This window comes from Phaseolus vulgaris, chromosome 5, assembly GCF_051622355.1.
Source record: "Phaseolus vulgaris cultivar YP4 chromosome 5, ASM5162235v1, whole genome shotgun sequence".
Taxonomy (NCBI): Eukaryota; Viridiplantae; Streptophyta; class Magnoliopsida; order Fabales; family Fabaceae; genus Phaseolus; species Phaseolus vulgaris.
In genome coordinates this window covers 2,773,073-2,797,070 of record NC_143502.1, presented here as the reverse complement: position 1 = coordinate 2,797,070, position 23,998 = coordinate 2,773,073, and the positions used below count along the sequence as shown (strand labels likewise).

General features: G+C 30.8%; 3 protein-coding genes and 1 pseudogene across 6 annotated transcripts in view; 1 reads left to right on the top strand and 3 right to left on the bottom strand.

Moving 5' to 3' along the window:
- Positions 1-5,230: 5,230 nt before the first annotated feature.
- Positions 5,231-6,840, bottom strand: LOC137834804 (Glutaredoxin family protein). Of its 2 annotated transcripts, none has more exons than XM_068642993.2 (2): positions 6,484-6,840; positions 5,231-6,190 (listed from the first exon to the last, which is right to left on the bottom strand). In XM_068642993.2, the coding sequence occupies exon 2, from the start codon at positions 6,159-6,161 to the stop codon at positions 5,418-5,420; it is 744 nt and encodes a 247-aa protein (XP_068499094.2). In that variant the 5' UTR covers positions 6,162-6,190; positions 6,484-6,840; the 3' UTR covers positions 5,231-5,417. The 2 variants fall into 2 exon arrangements, with proteins under 2 accessions (XP_068499094.2, XP_068499095.2); XM_068642994.2 differs by having other exon boundaries at positions 5,231-6,187; positions 6,484-6,748.
- A 3,223-nt stretch (positions 6,841-10,063) lies between these two features.
- Positions 10,064-13,694, bottom strand: SRR1 (sensitivity to red light reduced protein (SRR1)). 2 transcript variants are annotated; one of them, XM_068642991.2, is made up of 2 exons: positions 13,548-13,694; positions 10,064-11,106 (listed from the first exon to the last, which is right to left on the bottom strand). In XM_068642991.2, the coding sequence occupies exon 2, from the start codon at positions 11,040-11,042 to the stop codon at positions 10,209-10,211; it is 834 nt and encodes a 277-aa protein (XP_068499092.1). In that variant the 5' UTR covers positions 11,043-11,106; positions 13,548-13,694; the 3' UTR covers positions 10,064-10,208. The 2 variants fall into 2 exon arrangements, with proteins under 2 accessions (XP_068499092.1, XP_068499093.1); XM_068642992.1 differs by having other exon boundaries at positions 10,064-11,172; positions 13,548-13,679.
- LOC137836135 (uncharacterized) lies at positions 12,186-12,953 on the top strand (annotated as a pseudogene).
- A 1,903-nt stretch (positions 13,695-15,597) lies between the features above and the next one.
- Positions 15,598-23,998, bottom strand: part of LOC137834802 (protein BCCIP homolog) — a 37,022-nt gene continuing 28,621 nt past the window's right edge. The window contains exons 1-8 of one of the 2 annotated variants that reach the window (XR_016520878.1): positions 18,248-18,625; positions 18,079-18,141; positions 17,669-17,893; positions 17,330-17,567; positions 17,179-17,244; positions 16,986-17,075; positions 16,852-16,908; positions 15,598-16,021 (exon numbers count right to left, since the gene is read on the bottom strand). Coding sequence is in view for 1 of the 2 variants with exons in the window: in XM_090302137.1 (XP_090158263.1) it covers positions 15,923-16,021; positions 16,852-16,908; positions 16,986-17,075; positions 17,179-17,244; positions 17,355-17,567; positions 17,669-17,893; positions 18,079-18,141; positions 18,248-18,463 (1,029 nt within the window). In the remaining variant the exon portion in view is untranslated. Of the gene's footprint in view, positions 16,022-16,851; positions 16,909-16,985; positions 17,076-17,178; positions 17,245-17,329; positions 17,568-17,668; positions 17,894-18,078; positions 18,142-18,247; positions 18,626-23,998 lie in introns of those variants that run through there. The other variant, XM_090302137.1, reaches the window with a different exon arrangement.

Below are 23,998 nucleotides of genomic sequence, written 5' to 3'. Positions count from 1 at the left end.
TTGAGACTTATATATCATGTAAGATAATTTACTTAATATTTATAAAAAAAAATTAAACTAATTTGTTTAGGCTTTGAATTTACATTAATTATGATTAAAATATTAAAATAATATAAAAAATGAACCTTTTTAAAATATCCATACATCTAAATAATATTTAATTTAGAATTAAAATTTGATACTCTCCTTCTTATATAAAAATGACATATTTATTATATACATTATAGACAATCATTAGATCAATAAAAATTATTAAAAGGGTTACAACTTTTATGCAAAGTAAAATGATAAATCATCTTTGACCAGATAATGACATACTAACATACCACTTCAAACTTGAATTTTCAAGTTTTCCCAATAAACAAAAATGTATTACTAAACAGAAATGTTATAGGATAAATACCCCATTTTCTATTAAACACTCACCCAACCCCATTGAAATGATATAACAATTTATTTTAGAATATAAAATAATTTAAAATAAATGAACTAAAAAATTAAAAAAATTATTATTTTATTATGTAAAGGGTGTAACAAGATTATTGACAGAACACTTTTGGTGGCTTTGTCATAATATCAAGACACCTTTAGCTACAAATCCAATGCCACCAATGGCAACTGAAGTGGACTTCATTGTCATCAATTAAAGCAGAAAAAGACTTCAGAGCTCTCAAGTCTACACAGTCCTCCACATAACAGTGAATCATAATTTATAAAAAAAAATCAAAATATCCAGATAAACTTTATACCTATTTTATAATTAATTCTATTTAACAACACTATGAGAACTAGCTTAAAAGATAAAAGTCATCCCACTTATATAGCATATTTTATTAAGATCAATTATTTGAAATTCCTAACCAAATTGATAATAACTAAATTGATTAAAAATCATTATTTTTAAAAAATTATTAAATAAAAATTAATTTTATATAAAAAATATTTTTTTATTATTTTTAATTAAATTATATCATATTTTAGATATTAAAAATATTGTTGATATCTAAAGTAGATTGTATTATTGATAAATAGTTTCTAAATTAATATCTAATTAATTATCAATTATTTAGATTTTATAAATTCTAAAGTTGGTAATTAAAATATTATAGTACTAATTAGATATCAATTTAAAAATTATTTATCAATAATAAAAATTAATTTAGATATTAATAATTTTTTGTCTTTAAAATAATATTTAATTTAATAAATATAATAATTAATTTTTTTATTCTCTAAAATTAATTTTTATGCGTTTCATGTTAATTTACCTAAACAATAAAGGAATGCTTACAAAAAGAAAAATACTTGGTTCTCTCACCATTCAAAATCTCTTTCATGCACCATGCATTTCCTATCCATAAACACGTTCACAGTTGAAATATCTATTTTCACACAAACCACCCAAAAACATTTGAATGTTGTGTTTGGAATGGGACAAAGAAGAGGATAAAAGAATAAAAATATATATTTTTTCTTTACCAAACGAAAAAAAGTGTGTTGTATTTGTTTTACTCTTTCTAACAAGCATTAAGGCTGCATTTTAGTAGAAGGCAAAATTTACAAATTTTTTTCAAAGATCTGAGGTTGGATTTACAAATAACGTTTTCAAAAAATAATGGTCTCCAAAAACAATCTTCCATTAAATTTTCCTCAAAAAAGCATTTTCAAAGAGAGGGTGGGAAACTAATTTTTTAAAATAAAAAAAAATACTTAAAGTTATATATCATTAAAAAAATCACTAAATAGGAATTAATTTTAAAGAAAAAATAATTAGTTGTTATATTAACTAAATTAAATATTATTATAGAGACTAAAAAATTATTGGTATCAAAAGTAATTTTTATTATTAATAAAATTTATAAACTAGTTTCTAAATTATTATTTAATTAGCTATCAATGTTTTAACTACTAATTAATTTAGATTCTAAATAATTTAGGTTCTAAAAGTTGATGGTTAAAATATTTGTAGCTAATTAAATATTAATTTAAAAACTAATTTATAAATTTTATTAATAATAGAAACTACTTTATATACCAATAATAATTTTATAAGAATATAATATACATTATTTAATTAATTTTTTAAAATTAACTTTTATTTAATAATTTTTTTTAGTGTATATTATATTACTCTTATTAATAATAAATTAAAGATTTTAGTAAAGGTAATCATCATTCATTATACTAACATGAAAACATTTTATACCTAATAAAAAACAAATAAGATAAAATGTTTACAGAAGATTAAATAATGCATTTGTGGAATATTGTAGCTGATATGAGAAGGCAGAATATTAGAGAGAAGTATTTGAAGTTAATTTGGGTATGGAAAAGAATAAGAATAATCATCAAATGTTCTTTTCCTCTTCTTCTTTCTTTCCCTTTCAATTTTTGAAATCACTATCTCAAATCTCTTGTCATAAACATTAGGTGCACCAACACTATCCAATGTGAAGAAACAAATGAAATGTCAACAATTTTCAATTCACATTTATCAAAAACACTCTTTGCTCATAAAAAACCATTTATTAAAACACATATAATCATTCTTCAAAACATGAAGACAATCTATATACTCTTGAACAAGACCTATATAAACACTATTGTCAATCTCTGTTGGCATTTAAAACTCTATTTTTGTTGCATTTATGTGTAGTTAATGTGAACTTTTCATCAATGTAATTTATATTGGAGGTTAAGATATAACAGTGGAATTGAGATCTTAGATAATATGATTAATCATGTTTTCGGTAATTGATCATCCACAGATTTTATGTTTAGATTGAAGTTTCAAAATGTGAAAATTTTAATATACAATTGTGAATTTTGATGTCAAAAAAGAAAGGGAAAAAAATATTGTAGAAGTAAAAGTACTTTGAAGATTTCTCAGTTTTAATCCGAAGATACACAATTTCAATGCATATTTTAATCCAAAGATACACAATTTCAAGCATATTTTATACCAGTAATATAAATAAAAGAGAGTGAAGTTGTTTGCATGATAAATAATTAAGTGTTAAAAAAATTCTTTTATAACATTCAAAATGACTTGTTTATTTAGAAGGGAAAAGATTTTTAAAAAAGTGATAAGGTTTTTTTAGACATTCAAACATAACTCACTTTATCTAGATATAATGACTTGATAGAGAAACATTCAAATGTCTCTTCAACATTAGTTATTTAGCAAATCTCTTCAATGTTAGATAAAACATTACAAAAAAAAAATATTAAATAAAATTTAATTTTATTAAAAAAAATAATTAGTTGTTATATTAACTAAATTAGATATTATTTTAGAGATTAAAAAAAGTATTGATATCTAAAATAATTTCCATTATTGATAAATAGTTTCTAAATTGGTATCTAATACCTTAGAAATTATTTATCAATAATAAAAAGTAATTTAGATATAATAATTTTTTTAAGTGTGTAAAATAGTATATAATTTAGTTAATATAATAAATAATTATTTTTTATCACTAAAATTGATTTTTATTTAATAATTTTCTAATGGTAGAGAAATGTTTGAACATGGCTCTGTCTAGATATAATGACTCAATAAATAAGTGTTCAAATGTTACTCACTCTATTTATATTTAGATTGAGAGGTGTTCAGTCATCACTCATTTTATCAATTTTTTAACATCTAGAAAAAAGCGACATTCAAATTTAATTCACTTTGTCTAAGTATGATAAAAATAAATTCTTATAAAATATTATAATTGACTATTTTTTTCAAAATATTTTATTTTAGCGTATGCATCATTAAAAAAATACAAGATAAATACATCATGAATTATGAGTAAAATAAACCAAGTTAAGTAACAACTAAACTAAGTTAAGTAACAACATTACTTGTAAAATAAAAATCATTAGTTATTGTTGTAAAATGAAGATTAGAAATCAACACTAAATATATACATATAACATCACTTATCAAAATTTTAAAATATAAATATTTTATTGATATTTATTTTTAAATAAACAAGAATAAAATATTATTTTTAATTTTACCATTACAATATTATTTCTAATGTTACTAGTATAATTTTTTTAACATACATAAATAAATACCGTAAGTTTCCTTTATTGTAATAGAATAATTAAAGTTTTTACTAATTAACTTCTAATTTTATTTTATAATAAATGCATACATTCAAACAAATTATAAGATTAAGGGAAGGTGAATAACATAAATGATAAGAGAGTAACACTTGGAACTTTGAAAATGATACTTAAATAGAAACAAAATTATTTTCATTACAAAATTTAATTTTCTATTAGAATATTAATTAATAGTATAATAGAAATAAAGTGAATGGAATTAAAATTAATTTATATAATCAAAAGTGGTAGAATTTTAAATGAACATATTTAATAGATAAGACATGAATGACATGTGTAAAACCAATCAATTAGCATTCATTACAAAATTTAAAATATAAAAATAATAATTAATTTTTTCTTAAATACATGAAAAAGTAATCAGAAAGATAGATTATGTTATAAACAAGATTAATAATAACAAGGAAATAGTTTGGTTTTTTAAAGAATATTAATTTGGTACTTAATTTAAAGATAGATAATGTATTAATGACAACTTACCACTCTTTAATGAGACATGTACTTTACAGAGTATATGTCTACACTTTAGGTTAACTTATTTTAAGAAAAAAACAAAGCTACTTTCTTTGCTGAGGAATCTCTGCATTTTCCAAACATGTATTATCCAAATCCAACAACTATTAAAGATCATTAACTCTAACTTCAAAAGAAAACTTAACATTGAATGAAACAGATTAAAAAGAACTGATCAATTTCATAACTTCAGACAATCTTAATCCCTTGGAAAAACAATATCAGAGTCAATCAAAATGCCATGAACAAACTATACAACCACCATACACTACACTGTAAAAGCCCAGTGAAGATGACAACCTAAATAATGTCACTACCACATTATTTCTTGCATCAGTACTACAATTTCCTTAACTGGAAATCTCATCAAATTTCTATGAAATACTCTTCAAACCAACATCCATCTTCATACCCTGAGTTCAATTACTCCCCCTCTTACCAAATGAGACAAAAATATGTAACAGTTATTCATATAAAAAAACATGACTTGTTCTGAAGATTGTGATGGGTGAATCAAGGTGTAAGACAGTGTCCAATAAGTGTATATACACATGTAAAAGGGTAAAAGGGCACAGAGAAGATTGATCCAAGATTAGCCTAAAAAAGAAGGGATAATATTAAAGCATCCCATGATTTGCATTACAACCACCAATAATTAGCAAATCTTTATACACCAGTAAATATTTACAATGTCCATTTCCAATATACACAGTCCCCATTCCCATTTGAATGAAGAAAAGGAAATTTGAACAAAACAAAAGGAATTGAAAAAGCCATGATCAAGAACAGCAATAAGGGCACCTAAGGAGACCATTCTCATTGCACTCCAAACACCTCTTCAAGCACCCTTCGTCCTCATCAAACACCTTCCGACTCCCTCTGCAATTTTCGCAGGGCACAAACCTGGCATCCCCACAATGCTCACACACGAAGCCGGGTCTCAGATGGGGGAGCCCTTCCAGAATGATCTTCGCCAGTTCTCCACTCTCGAACAAGTGCTTGATCACCTCAGCGCCACCCACGTACTTCCCTCGCACGAACACCTGAGGCAGCGCCACATGGCGCTCGCCCAGCGCGCGCTGCAGCTCCTCCCTGTAAGCTATGTCCATCGACACGTCCCTCTCGTCCACCCAAACCCTAAACCCCTTCAGAATCATGCGCACCGCGTTGCAGTCCTCGAACGTTCGCCGAACCCCGCGCAGGCTCGTTAAATACACCACGATCCGCTCCTCCGTCCCGGACAACCGAAACGGCGTCGTCGTCGTTGCACACGAGTCCCAACGCGCTTTCGATTCCGATTGGGACTCCAATTCTGCAGTCTTCTTCGAGGAGGACTCGAACAAGGTGCAGAGCTTCTTCACCATTTTCCCGCGGATTGAGGTTTTCGCCGACTGCACGGATCCGTAGAACCGGCTCAGCGAACTGGACCGGTCCAGAGTCTGCTGGCTCTGAGGATGGTAGGATTTCTGCGTGGGCTCCGAGTGAATCGTGTTCGACCGGTTGAAGAACAGAAACCGCGACATCTTCGCCAAATTCGACAATCTCCGAGCTACTGAACATAAATTAGCGTGAGTTTTCGGAAATTGACTTTTAAATGCTATAATTTACATCATCTGATTCAAAATCAATTCCATTTCCTGGAATGAAATTAGCTCAAAATTACGTTTGCCGGTAGCTGATATTTCAACGCAGCTTCATTTTAACACGAATTAGAACAATTTAGCTTCTGAGGATTTTTTGCATTCAATCAAAAATCACAACCGAGCTCGAATTCAAGGGAGAGAGCTTAAACAAAAACGAAAAAAAGAAAGAAAGCGATGAAAATTAGGGTTTGCAGAATTTCACCTCAGGCGGCGGCGAGAATGCTCCGACGCGGCGGCAATGAATGACGGAAAGAGGAAAGTCCACGCGGTGAGTTTCGTTACTTTTGCTAAGGCAATGATGTTTTTGTGTGTGTATGTGTTTGTTGTTGAATTTTTGTGTTTGTTTTGAGTTTTAGGGTTTTGTTTGCAGAGGAATTTGTGTAGGTGTTTTCAGTTTGGAGTTGAAACAAGAATTGGGTTCTGTTTGTTAGTTTTGGAGGTGGCTTTGAGAGATGAAGAGAAAGGTTGAATGAGTTTATCCACAACACCAACAATTTATAGAAAGAGAAAGCTTCAAACACTAATAAATTAAATTAAAAAACTATAATCCAAACAAGGTGCACCTTCTGTTTCATCTTTTCTTCATTTAAAAGAAGAAATAAAGTTATAAAGTTTTACTTTATAATTAATTTTTTATACATTTCTATTAAATCACTCACTTGTGTTTATGATATATCTTTATTTTGTACAATGACACCAAATTTTCTTCATGCAGTTAATTTCCATAAAATTTTACAATATCATGTTTATTACATTAATTTTTTTTTATAGTTTCCTTTTTTACAAAATGTAAATAATATTTTAATTCTTTTTTTTGTGTCATGGCAACGTAGTACCAACTATGTTCTGTCGTATGTGTGTGTTGATTGTGAAATTCAGGCCCACATTTAGGCCCACTCCACACTCAAACAAAACAAGATTCATTGGCAGAAGAAATGCACAATTAATTCATAATTACTCATTCATGAGTAATTAAAATTCTGTCAAAGTTACTCTTCAAATTAAATATTTATTTTCAATTAATAAATTTTATTAAATAAATAAATAACTGTGCTTTCTTTTACACAAATATTTCCTATCAGTGGTCAAAGATTGTTATTTTTCATCCTTCGTATACATAGTAAAAAAATTAAAGTTTTGTTCATAATTTAAAATATGTGGGTTATCTACTTCTGTTCTAGATCATATATTGATCATAGATATGTTTACAGATTATTTTAAATGCTAACATTTTCAAAAAAAATGTTTAAATATTGCTTTAATTATTGTTAAATATTATAAAATCATAATGAAGTAGTTTTTTTCTTCTCAAGACTTATTTATCTATATTTTTTTTGGATAGATCCGTTTTGTTTAAATTTTAATTAGAAACTAAAAATCAAACCAAATCCCGCATAATCTTTAAATATGATACTATAGTTTTAAAATTAATTAATAACTAATAAATGTATATGACTCATGAGTTAAATTGTATTGTGCTTGATATTTATCAAATTAATTTACTTATGAATATATAAAATATATAAGATTGTAAATATGAAAATAATTTAAAAAAATCATAATACATCTCTTTATTTAACAATTTTACCATTTTTGTATAATAATATTTAAATTATTTTATAATAACATAAAAAAAACACAAATGAATCTAATATTAAATTGCAAAAAAATAGTTTGGTCTATATTTTATATTAAATTAAAATTAAATTGAATTATGTCTAATTTCTATCTTTCAACCAGGTGATAATTTTAATGACAAACAAGATTAAATAGTGAAGACAGATCAAATCTAGGATACTAGAGAAAGAAGTGGGTTGTTTTTGTGGAAGGTAAATAGTATTTTATTAGGAGTGGCAATGCCAATTAAAATTTCATAATTATAAAAAAGAATTTGTTGAAAAATCAAAATATTATCCTTGTTTTAATATTCAATTAAGATAAAAAAAATATATATAGGCATTTAAGTATGAGAATGGTTAGAAGGTTTGATTAAAAATAATTAAAGTTTTGTTTTGCATATATTTTCTTTCTATATGTATATAAATGTATGAGAATATCTTATCAAAGTTTTGCAACAAAATATTTTAATGAAATCTTTTCTTTATACTATTTTTTATTTACTAATTTTAAATATAAAACTTTACTTAAAATTAAATTCACTCTTATTTTTAATATTAACTTATTTAGATGATTAAAACAAAACATACTTCTTTTTTATAAATTAAATTTATTTTTCTAAAATAAAATAAAATAAATATCACACTGCAATAATAATGTGTGAGTGAGGTATGAATTTTTTTTGTAAACAAATAAAATAATTATTTTTTTATTTATGCAGGTCAGTGGGCCAATCCACCCTACTATTAGCCACTGTATGCTGCTAGTTATGCGAGACGAGTCTAAGTAGGTCAGCGGGCTAAATTAATGAGTATGTGCGAGTCACAGGTCTGCCTGCATGACCGACCTCACATTGTCATCCATACATTTCATGAAGGTTTTTCCTTCCTTGTCTCCCAATAATTTTGACCATCCATCCTATCACTAACACAAAGGCTTTGTTTCGTTTGGGATAGGAGTGGAAAGGGAGGGAAAGGAGGGAAAAGTTTGGTTGTTTGGGTATAGAGAAAGTGAATTGAAGTGGGTGAAAATGGAATCAAAGTTTGATTTGATTGATGTGATTGAAATGTAAAAAATAAAATAACTAATCAATAATACAATGAATAATTTATTAATTGAAAACTCATAATCAATCAAAGCACAATGAATAATTGATTAATTGAAAGCTCATAATCAATTACATTCAAAAGCCTAATCGATTATAACGTGCTACGTAATTGATTAAGTGATTAACCTTAATTGCTTAAGTAATAAAGCTTAATTATAATATTGTTTAATTTATTGTTTAATCTATTTACAAATTTAGTCTATTGTCCCTACAATGACTTACTTTCTCATTCCCAAAATCCATGTAAACAATAAATAACCCCAAACAATCATAAAAAAAATGACAAAACTATTCTCTTTAGTTTTTAAATAGAGTAGGGTGCATGTTAGAATGTATTCTAGATTTGAGATTCCAAAATACTTTTCTAGAGTAGTCTTTACAAAATAATTTTTTCAGAATATGTTTTTGAATTTTTGTTTTCTATAATCCTTTCTTCGGGATGTTTCTCAATTTTGTTTTCTATAATGTATTATTTGTATTTGTCGGTCATTTTAGAACGAACTTTTGATTTTCCAAATCTATTTTGAAATGTCATCTTTAAAACGTAAAAAATATATTTAAAATTTCATTTTCCAAAATACATTTTTCAATTCCATATTTCTAATTTCGAGGGCAATTGTAGAATTTCAAAAATTGATGGATTACAGGAAGCACAAAGCCTTTCATGAAATAAGATATTTCTGAAAATTAAAATTTCTTTATTGCTTAAATCCAAATCAATATACCTTGTATACTGGTTTCATATAAAAAATACTTTGCAGGGTCAAGCATCAAATTTTTGAATCCATAACTGTGGTAGCTGTTAATAACTAGTTTTTAGAGTCTTTTCTCAGTGTCTACTTTCCTTACAAATACCTCGATCTCATAATTGAATCTACCAAGACTTCCTAAAAATAGGGATTGTGATAATGGGTAGATTTTATTTTTTTTTAAAAAAAACTTATTTAGTAACAACATATTTTGCTTTAAATTTAAATTTACAAATATAAAAGTATTTATCAACAGCTTTACATGAATTTATGCTTCTAAGATACCCTAAGAAACAAAGAGCAGAATATGCAAAAGAGAAACAATTACTTTGCATATTTCGATACAAGAAATAGCCATAAGAGGATAACAGTTCTTACACTGGATCAATAGTATGCTTAAAGGATACCTATAAAATACCTTTAAATGAATTCATGCTTATAAGATACCCTCCATCAAGAATTGATAAATTGCAACTCTGTCTCAAGGGCAGGGCTGAAAAGATGCCAACTAGAATCATGAAATGCATTATAATAATCATCAGAAACTGTTTGGATTCTAAATTCATTTGTGAATCCTCGAGCAGCCAAAATATGCCCCATTGAATTAAGAATAGGTGAGTTCTTACACAATGACACATGCTGCTCATATGTTTCAAAGCTGTTCCCAAATAATACCATGTTTTTCAAGAGATTCAGTTTCCAATTTGCTTGCAACAGGTTGTTATATAACTCTGCCTCACAGTGAGGCATGAAGAACATTGTTGGCTTTAGTGCCTCCCGCCTCCCAAACTCGTTTATGGACATGACAGAACAACCAAGAGTTTCCAAAACCCGAGACTCAGTTGCAGAAAGAATAGGATCAAATACCTCTATGTTCCCAATCCAACTGAAATCTCTTTTCAACAATATTGCTAGGCTGAGCTGCAATCGAGGGGGCTCATACAATTCAATGCTGCCAATACCATAAATGACCATTTGCATCTTTATCTCTGAGCCCAAAACCCTATTGAAGTAATCAGCAACTGATGTTTGAATTTGATCCCTGAAAGTATGATAGAATTCAGATTTATCAATCTTATTTATACATCTTTCCATTTTTTGCACCAACGTTGATTCTTTGCTTGGATCAATCAGAGAATCTGTTGGAGTCCATGGCTCTTGTTTTTCCTCCAAAACTCCAGATTTGGTAGCTTTTCTTCTTTGTCTGCTGCGACGGGGTAAAACAACTGTCCAGCCTTCACTAGTTGCACGGTTGTTAATTGTTAGAGTTTTCTCTGAAGCTGCCATTGAGACACTAGAATTCTCTTAGTCTCTGATGCACTGCTTCAGCCTCAGAATGCAATGTCAATATCTGGGTAAAATTACATGGTGTTTAGTACTGGCTTTCCATGATTACTCGTGCAAAATAAACAGTAGCCTGATCCATGTAATCAGTAAATAGTCCCATTCAAGACAAAGATAAAATTTGTGACTGCATACTACTAAAGTAGGCAAAATCATAATGTAAATGTGCATGTATGCTAAAACATTTTTTAAAATGAACCCTTGATTGCATGATCATCATGGAAAAATACCCAAGAAATGGTAGTCATGAGAACCCAAAAATCAATATACCTAGTACGGATCAGTATGCAGTCAACCTAGATATATTAAATTCCTATTAGTGACGTATTTCAAGCTTAAGCTTAGTGAGAAATCTTAACATCTTGTGGGACTAGAAACATTGAAAATTCCCAATATAAAGTAATTTCTTGTGTAGAGTAGAACTATGGTAGCCTTTAAGGACAACATGCCCTGATAAAATTTCTCAATTGCATGATCGTAGTCCTATGTCACTAACTAGATAATAGATTCCATAAATATGAAATCTTTACCTCAATGAACAGTGAAAGCTGGTTAGATTTCAAAAAGTATTCTACTAAATACCTAGCCAATTAACAGAAGCAGAAATAAAATAACCATTTGATATAGATGAGAGTACATACATTTATAGCAAAACAAACTCATCCTTGACATACGAAGTAAACTAACTGTGCTATGATTAAGAAATTATCAAAGAACTTTGCCATAGGCCAAAAAAGGTTGTGTTAAAACATAGACAATAATCGAGGGAAGGAGGAACCGGGCATGGAAATGATGGTTACAAAGTGGTCCTCATTCTCTCTCCCTCCCTCCCTCCTTCTCCCTCCTCCTCAACCTTCGTTCATCCCACCAATCACCTCAGCTCTTTCATTTCCCTCTCTACACTTTCTTTCTCTCCATCTGACACCTCTTTCACTCCCATATGCCACAACCTCCAGATTGCTCTCAATTTCATAAGAGTTAATGTGCCTTGGATTCATATGGTGAACAAGGGTTCCTGATTTTCATTGCTCCCCAAGGTGATTCTTCTTAATGTGCACAAAACAGCAGGCTTAAAAGATTTCCAAAATGGATTGGTTCTGGTTTAATAAGCTCAAGCCAAAAGACAAACAAAACACAGTCTCCAAAAAAACAAGGAGCCTACAGGCATTGCAAAAGAAGGGTCAAAGCCCCCAACCAATGAAGAACCATCTTTGAATCTGACCAAATAGTATGTTGAAGCTGCAAAGCAGCACACAGAAAACCATTATAAGAAGCAAATTAAGCACTTGCAAAGGAATGGTGTCATATGCAAGGAAAAATGTTTGCAGATGCTGAAGTCTCTAAGGAAGAGCAGAACAATTTCCCTAGGTATTTTGAGAAACATGAGACAGAATACATGCGCTTAAGAGGCACAAAATTGGGGCCGGTAATTTTGAGTCCTTGACTATGATAGGGAAAGGGTGCATTTGGAGAGGTCAAAGAGGATGATTGGTCACGTATATGCTATGAAGAAACTTAAGAAATCAGATATGCTTCGCAGAGGCTAGGTTCAACATGTAAAATAGAATCTACTGGCAGATATTGACAACAATCGCAATGAAAAACTTTGTTGTTCCTTTCAAGAAGAAGAGAATTTATATCTTATAATGGAGTATCTACCTGGAGGTGATATGATGACTTTGCTAATGCGGAAGGATATACTGACAGAAGATGAGGCCAGGTTCTATGCTGGGGAGACTGTCCTAGCTATAGAGTCAATTCATAAACATAACTATATTCATACACATCAAGTTATCAGACTATGGATTTAGTAAACCACTAGACTGCAGTAATCTTCAGGAATTTAAACCATAAGGAGAGTATTGGTATATAAACCTTTAAAGGAGTGTAAACTAGGCAATGTTGGAATATGGTGCCTTTTGTAATACTCAAAATTACAACAAATATTTTGATAAGTTTGAAAGTTAACAACCAAACTCAACCTCCCTCAAAACAGGCCCATGGAGAAAGATTATGATGTCTAAAGAAGTTCAACTTTTTGGGTTACAAATATAATAACTTTGAAACCATGAATGTGATCAACTACCTAAAATAGCTGAATTGAAGAAGAGCACAAAGACTAAGCGGTCATCTATGAAGACCCTATTTGATGATGAATCAGCTATAGTTTCCAATTAACCTGTCCAAGGGAGCTTCTTAAAACTCTTAACTACTCAACCGAAACTTGCCAAGAAGTCTGAATCTCGATCATGTTCATCAAAATTGCGAATCAACCAGTTGGACATTGAAAAAAAGGCAAAAACGACACCGGATTTGTTTGTTTCTAGGTTAGGATTTATGCAAAACACACCCAGAAAAAAAAATCCTAATCGACAAGAAAACCTATACAATAAACATGTGACTTTCAAATTGATGTTCAATTGTATTCTAATCCAGTGAAGGACAAACCTCCGGAGCTGATGTGGCACCAAGGTTTTCGGTGCCGGAGTCCCAGGCGGAGAAACTGGAAGGAGCAGCTGCCGCCGCCGCCGCCGAAAAATGAAAGGAAGCTGCTTTGGAATTATGTTGGTAAAAAAACGAAGATGTATGTTTGGAATAAAATTGATCATTAAAAAATTAATTGATTATGTTGGTAAAAACAATTTTCATATATTTCACAGATAATTGATTATTTTAAGTAATAATTAATTATAATTTAAAAATTACATCTTAAATAATTAATTATGATGAATAATAATTGATTATATTATTTTTTTAAATATTTATTGAATTACATGATGAGGATAATAATCAAGTAAATTTTATAATAATAAGTTATTTTGATCAGTTATCTTAAAACTTGTTTAGAAAAAGGAAGTTATCTCATTTATTGATACCATTCTACTCTTTGAAAAAGAGAGTTCTATTATTTCTTTATGAGATATTTTAAGATTATTATTCATTTTATTTTGTTTGAAAAAAAGTGTTTGATCAAAAGGGATAATCATGTTATAGATTTTTTTTATTGTAAGTTTATCATATTTTAAGTGATATTTTTTTATTTTATAAATTTATTTGATAACTTTCTAGTGTTTAGTATGTGTTTTAGGTAAGTAATTAAGTGTTTTTATTACCTTTAAAACTTTTCTTAAATGTTCAATGAGTGATTTGGAAATTTTTTTTTCTAATTATATAGGAGTTCTTGTGATTGAATAATTTAAAAGTTTTAGTAAAAAAACCCCTAAGATTTCTTGGATAAACTAAATATATATTTGAATATAATTGATCAAATATAAAATTGTGTCTTTACTTTTTATCATATTCATATTATCTTGAATTGTTTTAATATTCACTAATCATTTCTTGTTACATTAAATTACCCTAATTAACAACAATTTTAAGAAAAAATAAAAATCTTTAGAGGTCAATTTTTAAACTAGTTCACCTCCCACTTGTGTCTTTGATCATTCATTATTTTAAATTTGTATATTTTTAGTAAAAGAGAAGCAAACTAATTGTCCAAAATAAGAAATGTGTTCACTTATATTATTATGCTTGTGAAAAATATACTTAATTAGTAATTAATTTTTAAGTTTCTCATTTTGGATGTTTTCAATTGAATTCTTATTAAACAACTTTTTTTTATTAAGTATCTAAATTTTTTATATTTTTTAATTAAATATTTTTTATTTGAATTTGCATTTTCAAATAAAACACCATAAACTAGTATATAAATAAAATAAAGTTATAAAATCTTAATTATCTTTATAAAAAAGACAATAGGTATTGTGGCATAAAATATATGGATAAGATATCCTAAATTTTACTAATAATATTTAAATCACATGAGAATGTATCAAAAAGTATAAAAAGTAAGGATAGTTAAAAAAATCATATTTGTGGATAAAAATATGTAACAAATATTAAATGATATTTTTAAGGAATACATGTGAATTTACCAATTTGTTAATAGATTGAATAAAAATATCAAAATATCGAACTCGTGGATATTTGTTACTTATCATCAGTGAATTTTATTTGAACATATTAAAAAAAAATAATAAGTGAAAAAATATCTTTATTTATTTAGACTTACTAAATTAAAGTTATTTTTGAAAATATTTATTATGTAAATCTTATATTCTAGGATACAAATTATTTAAATTTATTTTTAGACAATGCAAATTTATTTGCATTAATATTTTATTATGTAATTTTATTTATATTATACTTTAAAATCAATTTTTTTTATTTGGGCTAATATTTTAAAGATTTTTTTTTCAAATAATTTAATTTAAAATGAAAAAAATATTCATGGGTGATACCCGCAAGTATTAAAAAAAACCTTGCAGTTATTTTTCCACGGATATTTGACAAGTAACTAACAAATTTTTTAGAAAAGATAGTTAACACATAAATACCCATATTTGCATGAATCTTATGTTATCCCTATTTTAATTACAATTTTTGTAACTTATTCTGGGTGAGGATACACTAGGAAACTAATGAGTGTATGAGCTACATTGCAAATCCATATAAATTTTATAACATATTTCCAAAACAGAACACGCTATGAATCCATATTAATTTTGAATGAAGAATGGTATTCATAGTCATTGCAAAGCAGAACACACTATTTTGCAGGTTCGCTAAGCATAACAACTGCTGGGGGGGAGTTGTCTTTAGTATCTAGACCACAATCATTCCAGAACAAAAGGTTAATTCATAATGAAAAGCAGATTTCAAAATTTGGCACCTCAAACCCTTGCAATATATATATGCATGTTCAGGAAAGTATTCAGTTTCTACTATATAATGAATTGTTCAGGAACCTTCTGATGCCTTCAGGTTTCAGTTATTAGAGAAGCTAATTCTTGACGAAAATTTGGAATTTTGTCTGCTTCTACAGCCATGATTAATCCCGTTGGCCTGTAATTCTTAAGCTGTAGCAAGCAGAAACAATATATTGTTCAGAATAGTTGACAAGAGAAACTGCTAACCACTTCGACAATATAAAAAATTAGCAAGACACTAACAAAATTATTGAATTACACCTTAAAATGAATTAAAAACAACGGAATAATCCTTAAATATGTAGAGTCTTGTTCATTCAAAATTAAAAGTGAACAAATTAAAATTTACCGTGGTACTAATGTAGCAGCGAAGAGAAATGAGTCCATTAAGAATAAAATTAATATCTCTGGTGTAAAATACACACATAGGGGTGTTTATTTATAGAGGAAAATAATAACAGAATCAATAACAGAATAATAAAAACTATGGGCTAAGCCGATAGTCCAAGGTTGAGCTAAATTTAGATTTCCCTTTGGTATCAAAGTCATTCAAAGTCTAAGTTGTGTTTGTTGTCCTTTAGTTCCACGCTTAATATGTTCATTCCTCAGTGTGATAGGATGATCAAATTACAATATATAGAGCGGTTGCAAACTTCACCTTTAACCAGTTATGCGAGACTGAGTTAGACTCAAATTTCACTTTCTTCAGTATATGTATATGTATCTATATATGTATATATTGCTTAGGCTAACTTACACTAAATAACAAAAAACTAACTTAATTTAACTAATCAGTATCGGGCATGTTACTCCATTTATATAAACATCACAACCACACAGAAAGACCACCTTGCCAAATAACGTATAGATGTATTCTGAGTCACATTAAAAAGTTGACAAAAAATAAGTAACTTTCAGCATGTTAATAAGAATTATGAACATAAAAACGATAATAAAGATTGAAGAAACATAAAACTTGCCTCATGAGGTGCAAGCTGCTGACTTTGCAATGGAAAGCAGAAGGACCATGAGCTTAACTGGAAATTATTAGGAAAAAAATCAGTGATCAATTAGAAACAAAATAACTTGAAATGATGCCAGAAAATATCAATACCTTATGAAATATTTCATCCTCAAGTTTTAAATATATTATTCCCTCCTCACTATCATTGTTCCGTTTTGTTTTCTGTTCTGCATTCTTGAGCTATATTTTGACACCCAAAGATAAGTAAAATGTAAGGGAACAATGAAATTGGAGCATAAGAAAACATCTTAACATAAGCTACATACTACAGCATCATACATACCACGTAAATTTTGCTGAGTATTATATAATGCTTAAACTTGAAGGATTTTCGGAGCTCCTCCGTGGGCTGTTAAACACAAAACATGACAATTTAAGTTCTAAATATGAAAACCATCTCTAGCAGTAAAAAAAAACACGCAGTAACACCTCACCAATGTGATACTATTGACATCTAACCTCATCTTCTGTGGCCCACAACACTTCATCAAAAAGGGCACCATAAAGTGGTGGCAAAAGCTGGGGAGGAAGGTTCACCATGCGCTGAGATACCAGGAGAGCTACATCGCGTGCTTGCTCCCCCAAAAGCAATTTCAACTTGTCAGCAACACCCTTCTCTTGGTGAGCTTTATGGAGAAGAAAATCCTTGAGTGCCACAATGCATCTATGCTCCTAGCAAAAGTATTTACAACAGGTTAGAAAGTTGATGCTGTTTGCTAAACCAGTCCCAAAGCACTGAAAGCAAGTTTGCTACATAAGAGAAGGCAAGTTACCCTGTATCTATAGAAATTAAGAGCAGTAACAAGAGCAAAGATTCCTTCATCCTCGTCATCCTCAATCTTAACAACAGTCCCCACGGTGGTCTGCCCCAAAATCAACTCTACAAAGGCACTCAAATCCCATTCTTCATCGTCAAGGTAGGTTTGCAACAAGGTCTTCACTCCATGAAAATCATCAGGTTTGGGATCGAAAAATGAAAAATCTGCTTGGACAACTCCCTATAACAACACAACTACTTCAATTAAACTCAGTTAAGGTTTTGGACCGTGACCATGTTTTCAGCCACAACCCCCAAAGTTTATGGAGTTTCTGCTACTGCAAACCTTGACCTCAGTAATCCAATGTTGAATTAGAAACAGTTTATAATGTAAAAAATATATTAGGATTAGGTAAGAGGTCTTACATCAAAATCCTCGTCGGAAGACTCGGAATGTTCCGGTTTGGAAAAATCTTCTCCGTCAACTCCCTTAAACAACAACACGCATTATTCCGATTAATCTTAGCAGTTCAATGTTGAATTAGAAACATTACATTTATAAGAAACACACAAGGATTGCGATAAGAGGTCTTACATCCAAATGACGGTGGGAAGAGTGGGACGGTTGGGGTTCCTTGGCAGGGAGGGTGGAATTAGGGTTTTGAGAGTGTCGCTTAAGCGTGCGAGCGAGAGCGAGAGCGCGAGAGCGAGCGAAAGGGGAGAATGTAATAGGCCATGATTTGAGTCGCTGACGGCGCCGTTTTGGCCTTGTAAGGGTTTTGGTGTTCGGTTTCAGAAGTTGAGAACGCATCACGAGCTATGGCGTCTTCTTCAATGGAGAAGACTTACGTAACTGTGAATTCAGTTTCCGATCAAATTTTTGTTACCTCTCTTTTCCGCTACGAATCTTCGGTTCAGACATTTGTTTGAAAAACCCTAGAAATTGAAGGTTTCTTCTCTTTGTATTAGAAAAAAATATATATTGATTTTAACACAGATATAATTTATTGTTTCAAATAATTTTTAATTAATATGGTCTTGTATTATAAAATATTGATAATCATTGAACTAATAAATGTTATTTTAGCTTTCAATATAATAAATTATTTAGAATAAATTTAAAATGAATAGGAATAATTGTTTGAAAACTTATTTTATAAAATATTTAAATAATATTGCGTATCTCATTCTACATAATCAATTATATATTATTCTCAATCAAATCTAAACATAATCAATTATATATTGTTTTGAACAAATCAATATTTAATATCTGTTGCGTGATATTTTTATTAAACCTGAAAATCTTAATTCTATAAATCACTTCACATGGAAATATGGTCTAATTTCTCAGTAGACATGGTTATCCAATAAGAAAAAAGCAATACTTTGTTTACCTCAAATTAAAAATATTATTAAAAAACTAATTATTACACTGTCTTTTAAAAGAGGAAAATGATGGCCTTTTTTTCCCTTTTTATTTTCTCTTAAATACAACTTAAATTTTAAAATTATTGCAATCTTAATCTTGAAAAGATAATGTAATATTGATAAGATGAGTGAGATTTTCAAGAAAAAAATATTTTGAAATAGATTTAATCAAAATGATAGAAATCTTAAAAATATATATATGTTATTAAGGAAATAATAATTATAAAATTATATGCAATTATTGTATGCAATATTTGACGATATTGTACCCAATTATATGCAATTAATTTAATAATTATAGAATCTCATGATTAGTATCCTACCTAATTAGATTGTAATTTGGGAGAGAGAAACTCCCTATATATTTCCTATACATGACTGATGTAATATACACATAAGAGAATAAGAAACATCTTTTCTTCTTATATTTTTTGTCAGAGCACCGATCTTGGTGCCCTGACAGCCTCTCCATTTTTATCCCCTAAATAAAAAATCATGTCTGGCAAAGAAGGCATCAGTAACGAGTCCGATAGAAACCTCGTACAACACTTCAGTGCCGAACAAATTCAACAATTGGCAAGGGCTATTTACTCGCTCAACAATAACGGTAAAAGTGACACGTTTGTTAGCTCTGCAGGTCTGCTTGCCCATAACTCCTCTTCTAATTCTGCTTTTACGAAACCATGGATTTTGGATAGCGGAGCAACCCATCACATTGCATCTGATTCACAATTTTTCACATACACTTCATCATCATTTATTTCAAATGTTAATCTGCCCACAGGCTCAACTGCGCCCATCTCATCTACCGGCACAATTAAATTCAATGACAAAATCACTCTCAAAGATGTTCTTTGTGTTCCTTCTTTTAATTTAAATCTCATGTCCAGTAAGATAACCAGTTCACTAAATTGTTGTGTTGTTTTTACTCCACATGGTTGCGTTTTACAGGACTTGGCTACGGGGAGGATGATTGGCTCGGGTAAACAACACGCAGGCTTATACTACATGTCCCCTCTTCCAAACCAAGCCCACGCATCTCAAATATCGACCGATCCTGATTTATGGCATAAGCGCCTTGGACATCCTTCTCCAGCGTGTCTACTACTTGTATCTTCCCTATTACCTATCCCTATCAGTAAAAATCTCATTCCCATTCATAATCATTGTAGTATTTGTCCCAAAGCTAAACAGACAAGGCTACCCTTTCCTTTAAGCACAATAAAATCTCATTCTCCATTTAATCTATTGCATTGTGACATTTGGGGTCCTCATAAAACCCCAACTCATTTTGGAAAACGTTTTTTTCTCACTATAGTCGATGACTATACTAGATGTACTTGGCTATTTCTTATGAATCACAAATCTGAAACCCAACATCTCTTAGAGTCATTCATTACATTTGCACAAAATCAATTTCAGGCATCTATTAAAACCATCCGCGTTGACAACGGACTGGAATTTATTTCAATGTATGATTTTTTTCTCAAAAAAGGTATTGAATGTCAACGCACTTGCGTTTACACTCCTCAACAAAATGGGGTAGTAGAACGCAAACATAGACATGTTTTAAACACAGCACGAGCCCTCCTATTTCAGTCCAATTTACCATTAGAATTTTGGGGAGAATGCGTTTTAACCGCCACATATATCATTAATCGCTTGCCATCACCTTTACTAAAAAATAAATCACCTTTTGAGCTACTATATAATCAACCACCTTCACTTTCTCACCTAAAAACTTTTGGTTGCCTTTGTTACGCAACTGTTGTTTCACCTAAGCAAAAATTTGATCCGCGTGCCCGACAATGCATCTTCATTGGTTATCCTCACAATCAAAAAGCATACAAATTATTTGATATAGATGCAGGCACTTTTTTTACAAGTCGGGATGTCATCTTCCATGAAAGTGTTTTCCCATTCTGCCAACAGTCACATACACAATCCTCACCTCCATTACAAGGTATTTTGCCCACTATTGACATTGACTTACCCACTCCTGTCCAACATTCACTCGATCAACCTTCTTCTCTTACTCATCACAATGCACCTGAACCTCCATCAAACCAACCTTTTTCTCCTACTCGTCACAATACACCTGAACCTCCATCAAACCAACCCTCTTCTCCTACTCGTCACAATGCACCTGAACCTCCATCAAACCAACCTTCTTCTCCTACTCGTCATAATACACCTGAACCTTCCTGTTCGACGATCCAGTCGCACATCAACCCAACCTTCCTGGCTTCAAGACTACGTAACGGGATCCCAAGCCAATCATTCGACCACTGCCCAAGACCGACAGAATGGAACCAGGTATCCTATGCATAATTTTCTTTCTAATTCACGATTTTCTTCTACACATAGTGCATATCTTGCTAACATCACAGCCACCAAAGAACCTCACACTTACGCTCAAGCTATCCTTGATCCAAATTGGCAAAAAGCAATGGACGAAGAGCTTTCCGCCTTGCAGCTAAATCAAACGTGGACCTTGACATCGTTACCCGCTGGACAGAAACCCATCGGATGCAAATGGGTTTATAAAATAAAGTACAACTCAGATGGTAGCGTCGACAGATATAAGGCGCGCCTTGTCGCAAAGGGTACACTCAGATTGAAGGTGTCGACTATTCTGAAACTTTTTCACCAACAGCAAAATTAACAACTTTGAGGTGTCTCCTCACCATTGCAGCAGCCAGAAATTGGTTTACTCACCAGCTAGATGTGCAAAATGCCTTCTTACATGGCACATTGCATGAAATTATTTACATGGACTTGCCACCCGAACATCATCGACAGGGGAGAACATTGTATGTCGACTCAACAAATCCCTTTATGGTCTCAAACAAGCATCTCGAACATGGTTTTCAACATTTTCTCATGTGATTAAATCTGTAGGATTTCAACAGTCCAAGACAGATTACTCTCTATTCACAAGACATAATAACTCATCATTTACTGCCCTTTTGATTTATGTGGATGATATTCTTCTGACAGGAAATGATTTGACAGAAATTCAGCGTGTTAAAGATTGTTTATTACAACAATTTCGCATTAAAGATCTTGGAGATCTAAAATATTTTCTAGGGATTGAATTTTCCCGTTCCAAAGCTGGTATTTACATGTCCCAAAGAAAATATGCGCTTGATATTTTGCAGGATACGGGACTCACAGGTGCTCGTCCAGACAAATTTCCAATGGAACAATACCTAAAACTCACACCAGACGATGGAGAGTTATTAAAGGATCCAGTCAAATACAGGCGACTCGTGGGACGACTGATATACCTCACGGTTACTCGGCCTGACATAGCATTTTCGGTTCGGACCCTAAGTCAATATATACAGGATCCACGGAAACCTCATTGGGATGCTGCAATTCGAGTCCTAAAGTACATCAAAGGATCACCAGGACAAGGATTGTTATTGCCATCCGAAAACAATCTGACATTGACAGCTTATTGCGACTCAGACTGGGGAGGTTGTCAGACAACTCGGAGATCCGTATCTGGATATTGCATTTTTCTTGGTTCATCTATTATCTCATGGAAGTCAAAAAAACAGACAAACGTATCAAGATCATCAGCGGAAGCAGAATACCGTGCAATGGCCAATACTTGTTTGGAGATAGTTTGGTTGCGATATCTGTTGCAGGATTTAAAGGTGCCATGTAACTTGCCAGCTCAACTTTTCTGTGACAATCAAGCGGCATTACATATAGCAGCAAACCCAGTATTTCATGAACGCACAAAACACATTGAGATAGACTGTCACATTGTGCGAGAAAAATTACAAGCTGGAATAATCAGTCCTTCATATGTACCGACACAGTATCAGCTCGCAGATATTTTTACGAAGGCATTGGGCAAGGAACGATTTTTGACGCTACGACACAAGTTGGGGGTTATTCATCTTCACCTACCAACTTGAGGGGGAGTATTAAGGAAATAATAATTATAAAATTATATGCAATTATTGTATGCAATATTTGACGATATTGTACCCAATTATATGCAATTAATTTAATAATTATAGAATCTCATGATTAGTATCCTACCTAATTAGATTGTAATTTGGGAGAGAGAAACTCCCTATATATTTCCTATACATGACTGATGTAATATACACATAAGAGAATAAGAAACATCTTTTCTTCTTATCATTTTCTTATATATGTTTTTAGGAATTTGTTACAAAATCAAGAAATCTTATCCTATCTTTATATTATATTCAATCCTGTTTTTCATTTATATGAATTTATTAGAAGATTTATTTTTCTGTTTAGATTTTGTTGCAACCTTATTATAAATAGACAGAGGCTTGTGCATGTTCTTCATTCAACATGGGAACCGTAGAAGGAAGAGTGCATTCGTACCACTATGAGATGCGAACTGAAGAAGTGGGAGTGAAGATCAAACTCACAGACATATTGAGGGTTGATGTGGCTATCATTGTTCGATATTATAATCATCATCTACATGCTATTCAAACATCAACCTTATTAAAAACTTCAACTCCCATTAGCTGTCAGAATTTCTTTGAAAATAATGCAGATTTCTTGAGGAGTGTGTTGTTCGACCCACGTTGTTCTTACTACTTCATCCCAGAAATTGTTTACCCAGCATCGCAAAAAATTGTTAATATGATTCAAGGAGCCTTGGAATTTGGTGGTGATTCTGAGTCTGTGGATTCAGAATGCAAAGAATTGCCTTTGAATTTAGACATCATCGTGGATGTAGTTGCAGATGTAGAATGCGACGAGGAAGAGGAAGAGGTAGAGATAGATGTAGAGGAAGAGGTAGAGACAGATGTAGAGACAGAGGAAGAGACAGAGGAAGATACAGAGGAAGATACAGAGGAAGAGACAGAGGAAGAGATAGAGGAAGAGATGGAACATTATGCAGCAACGATTC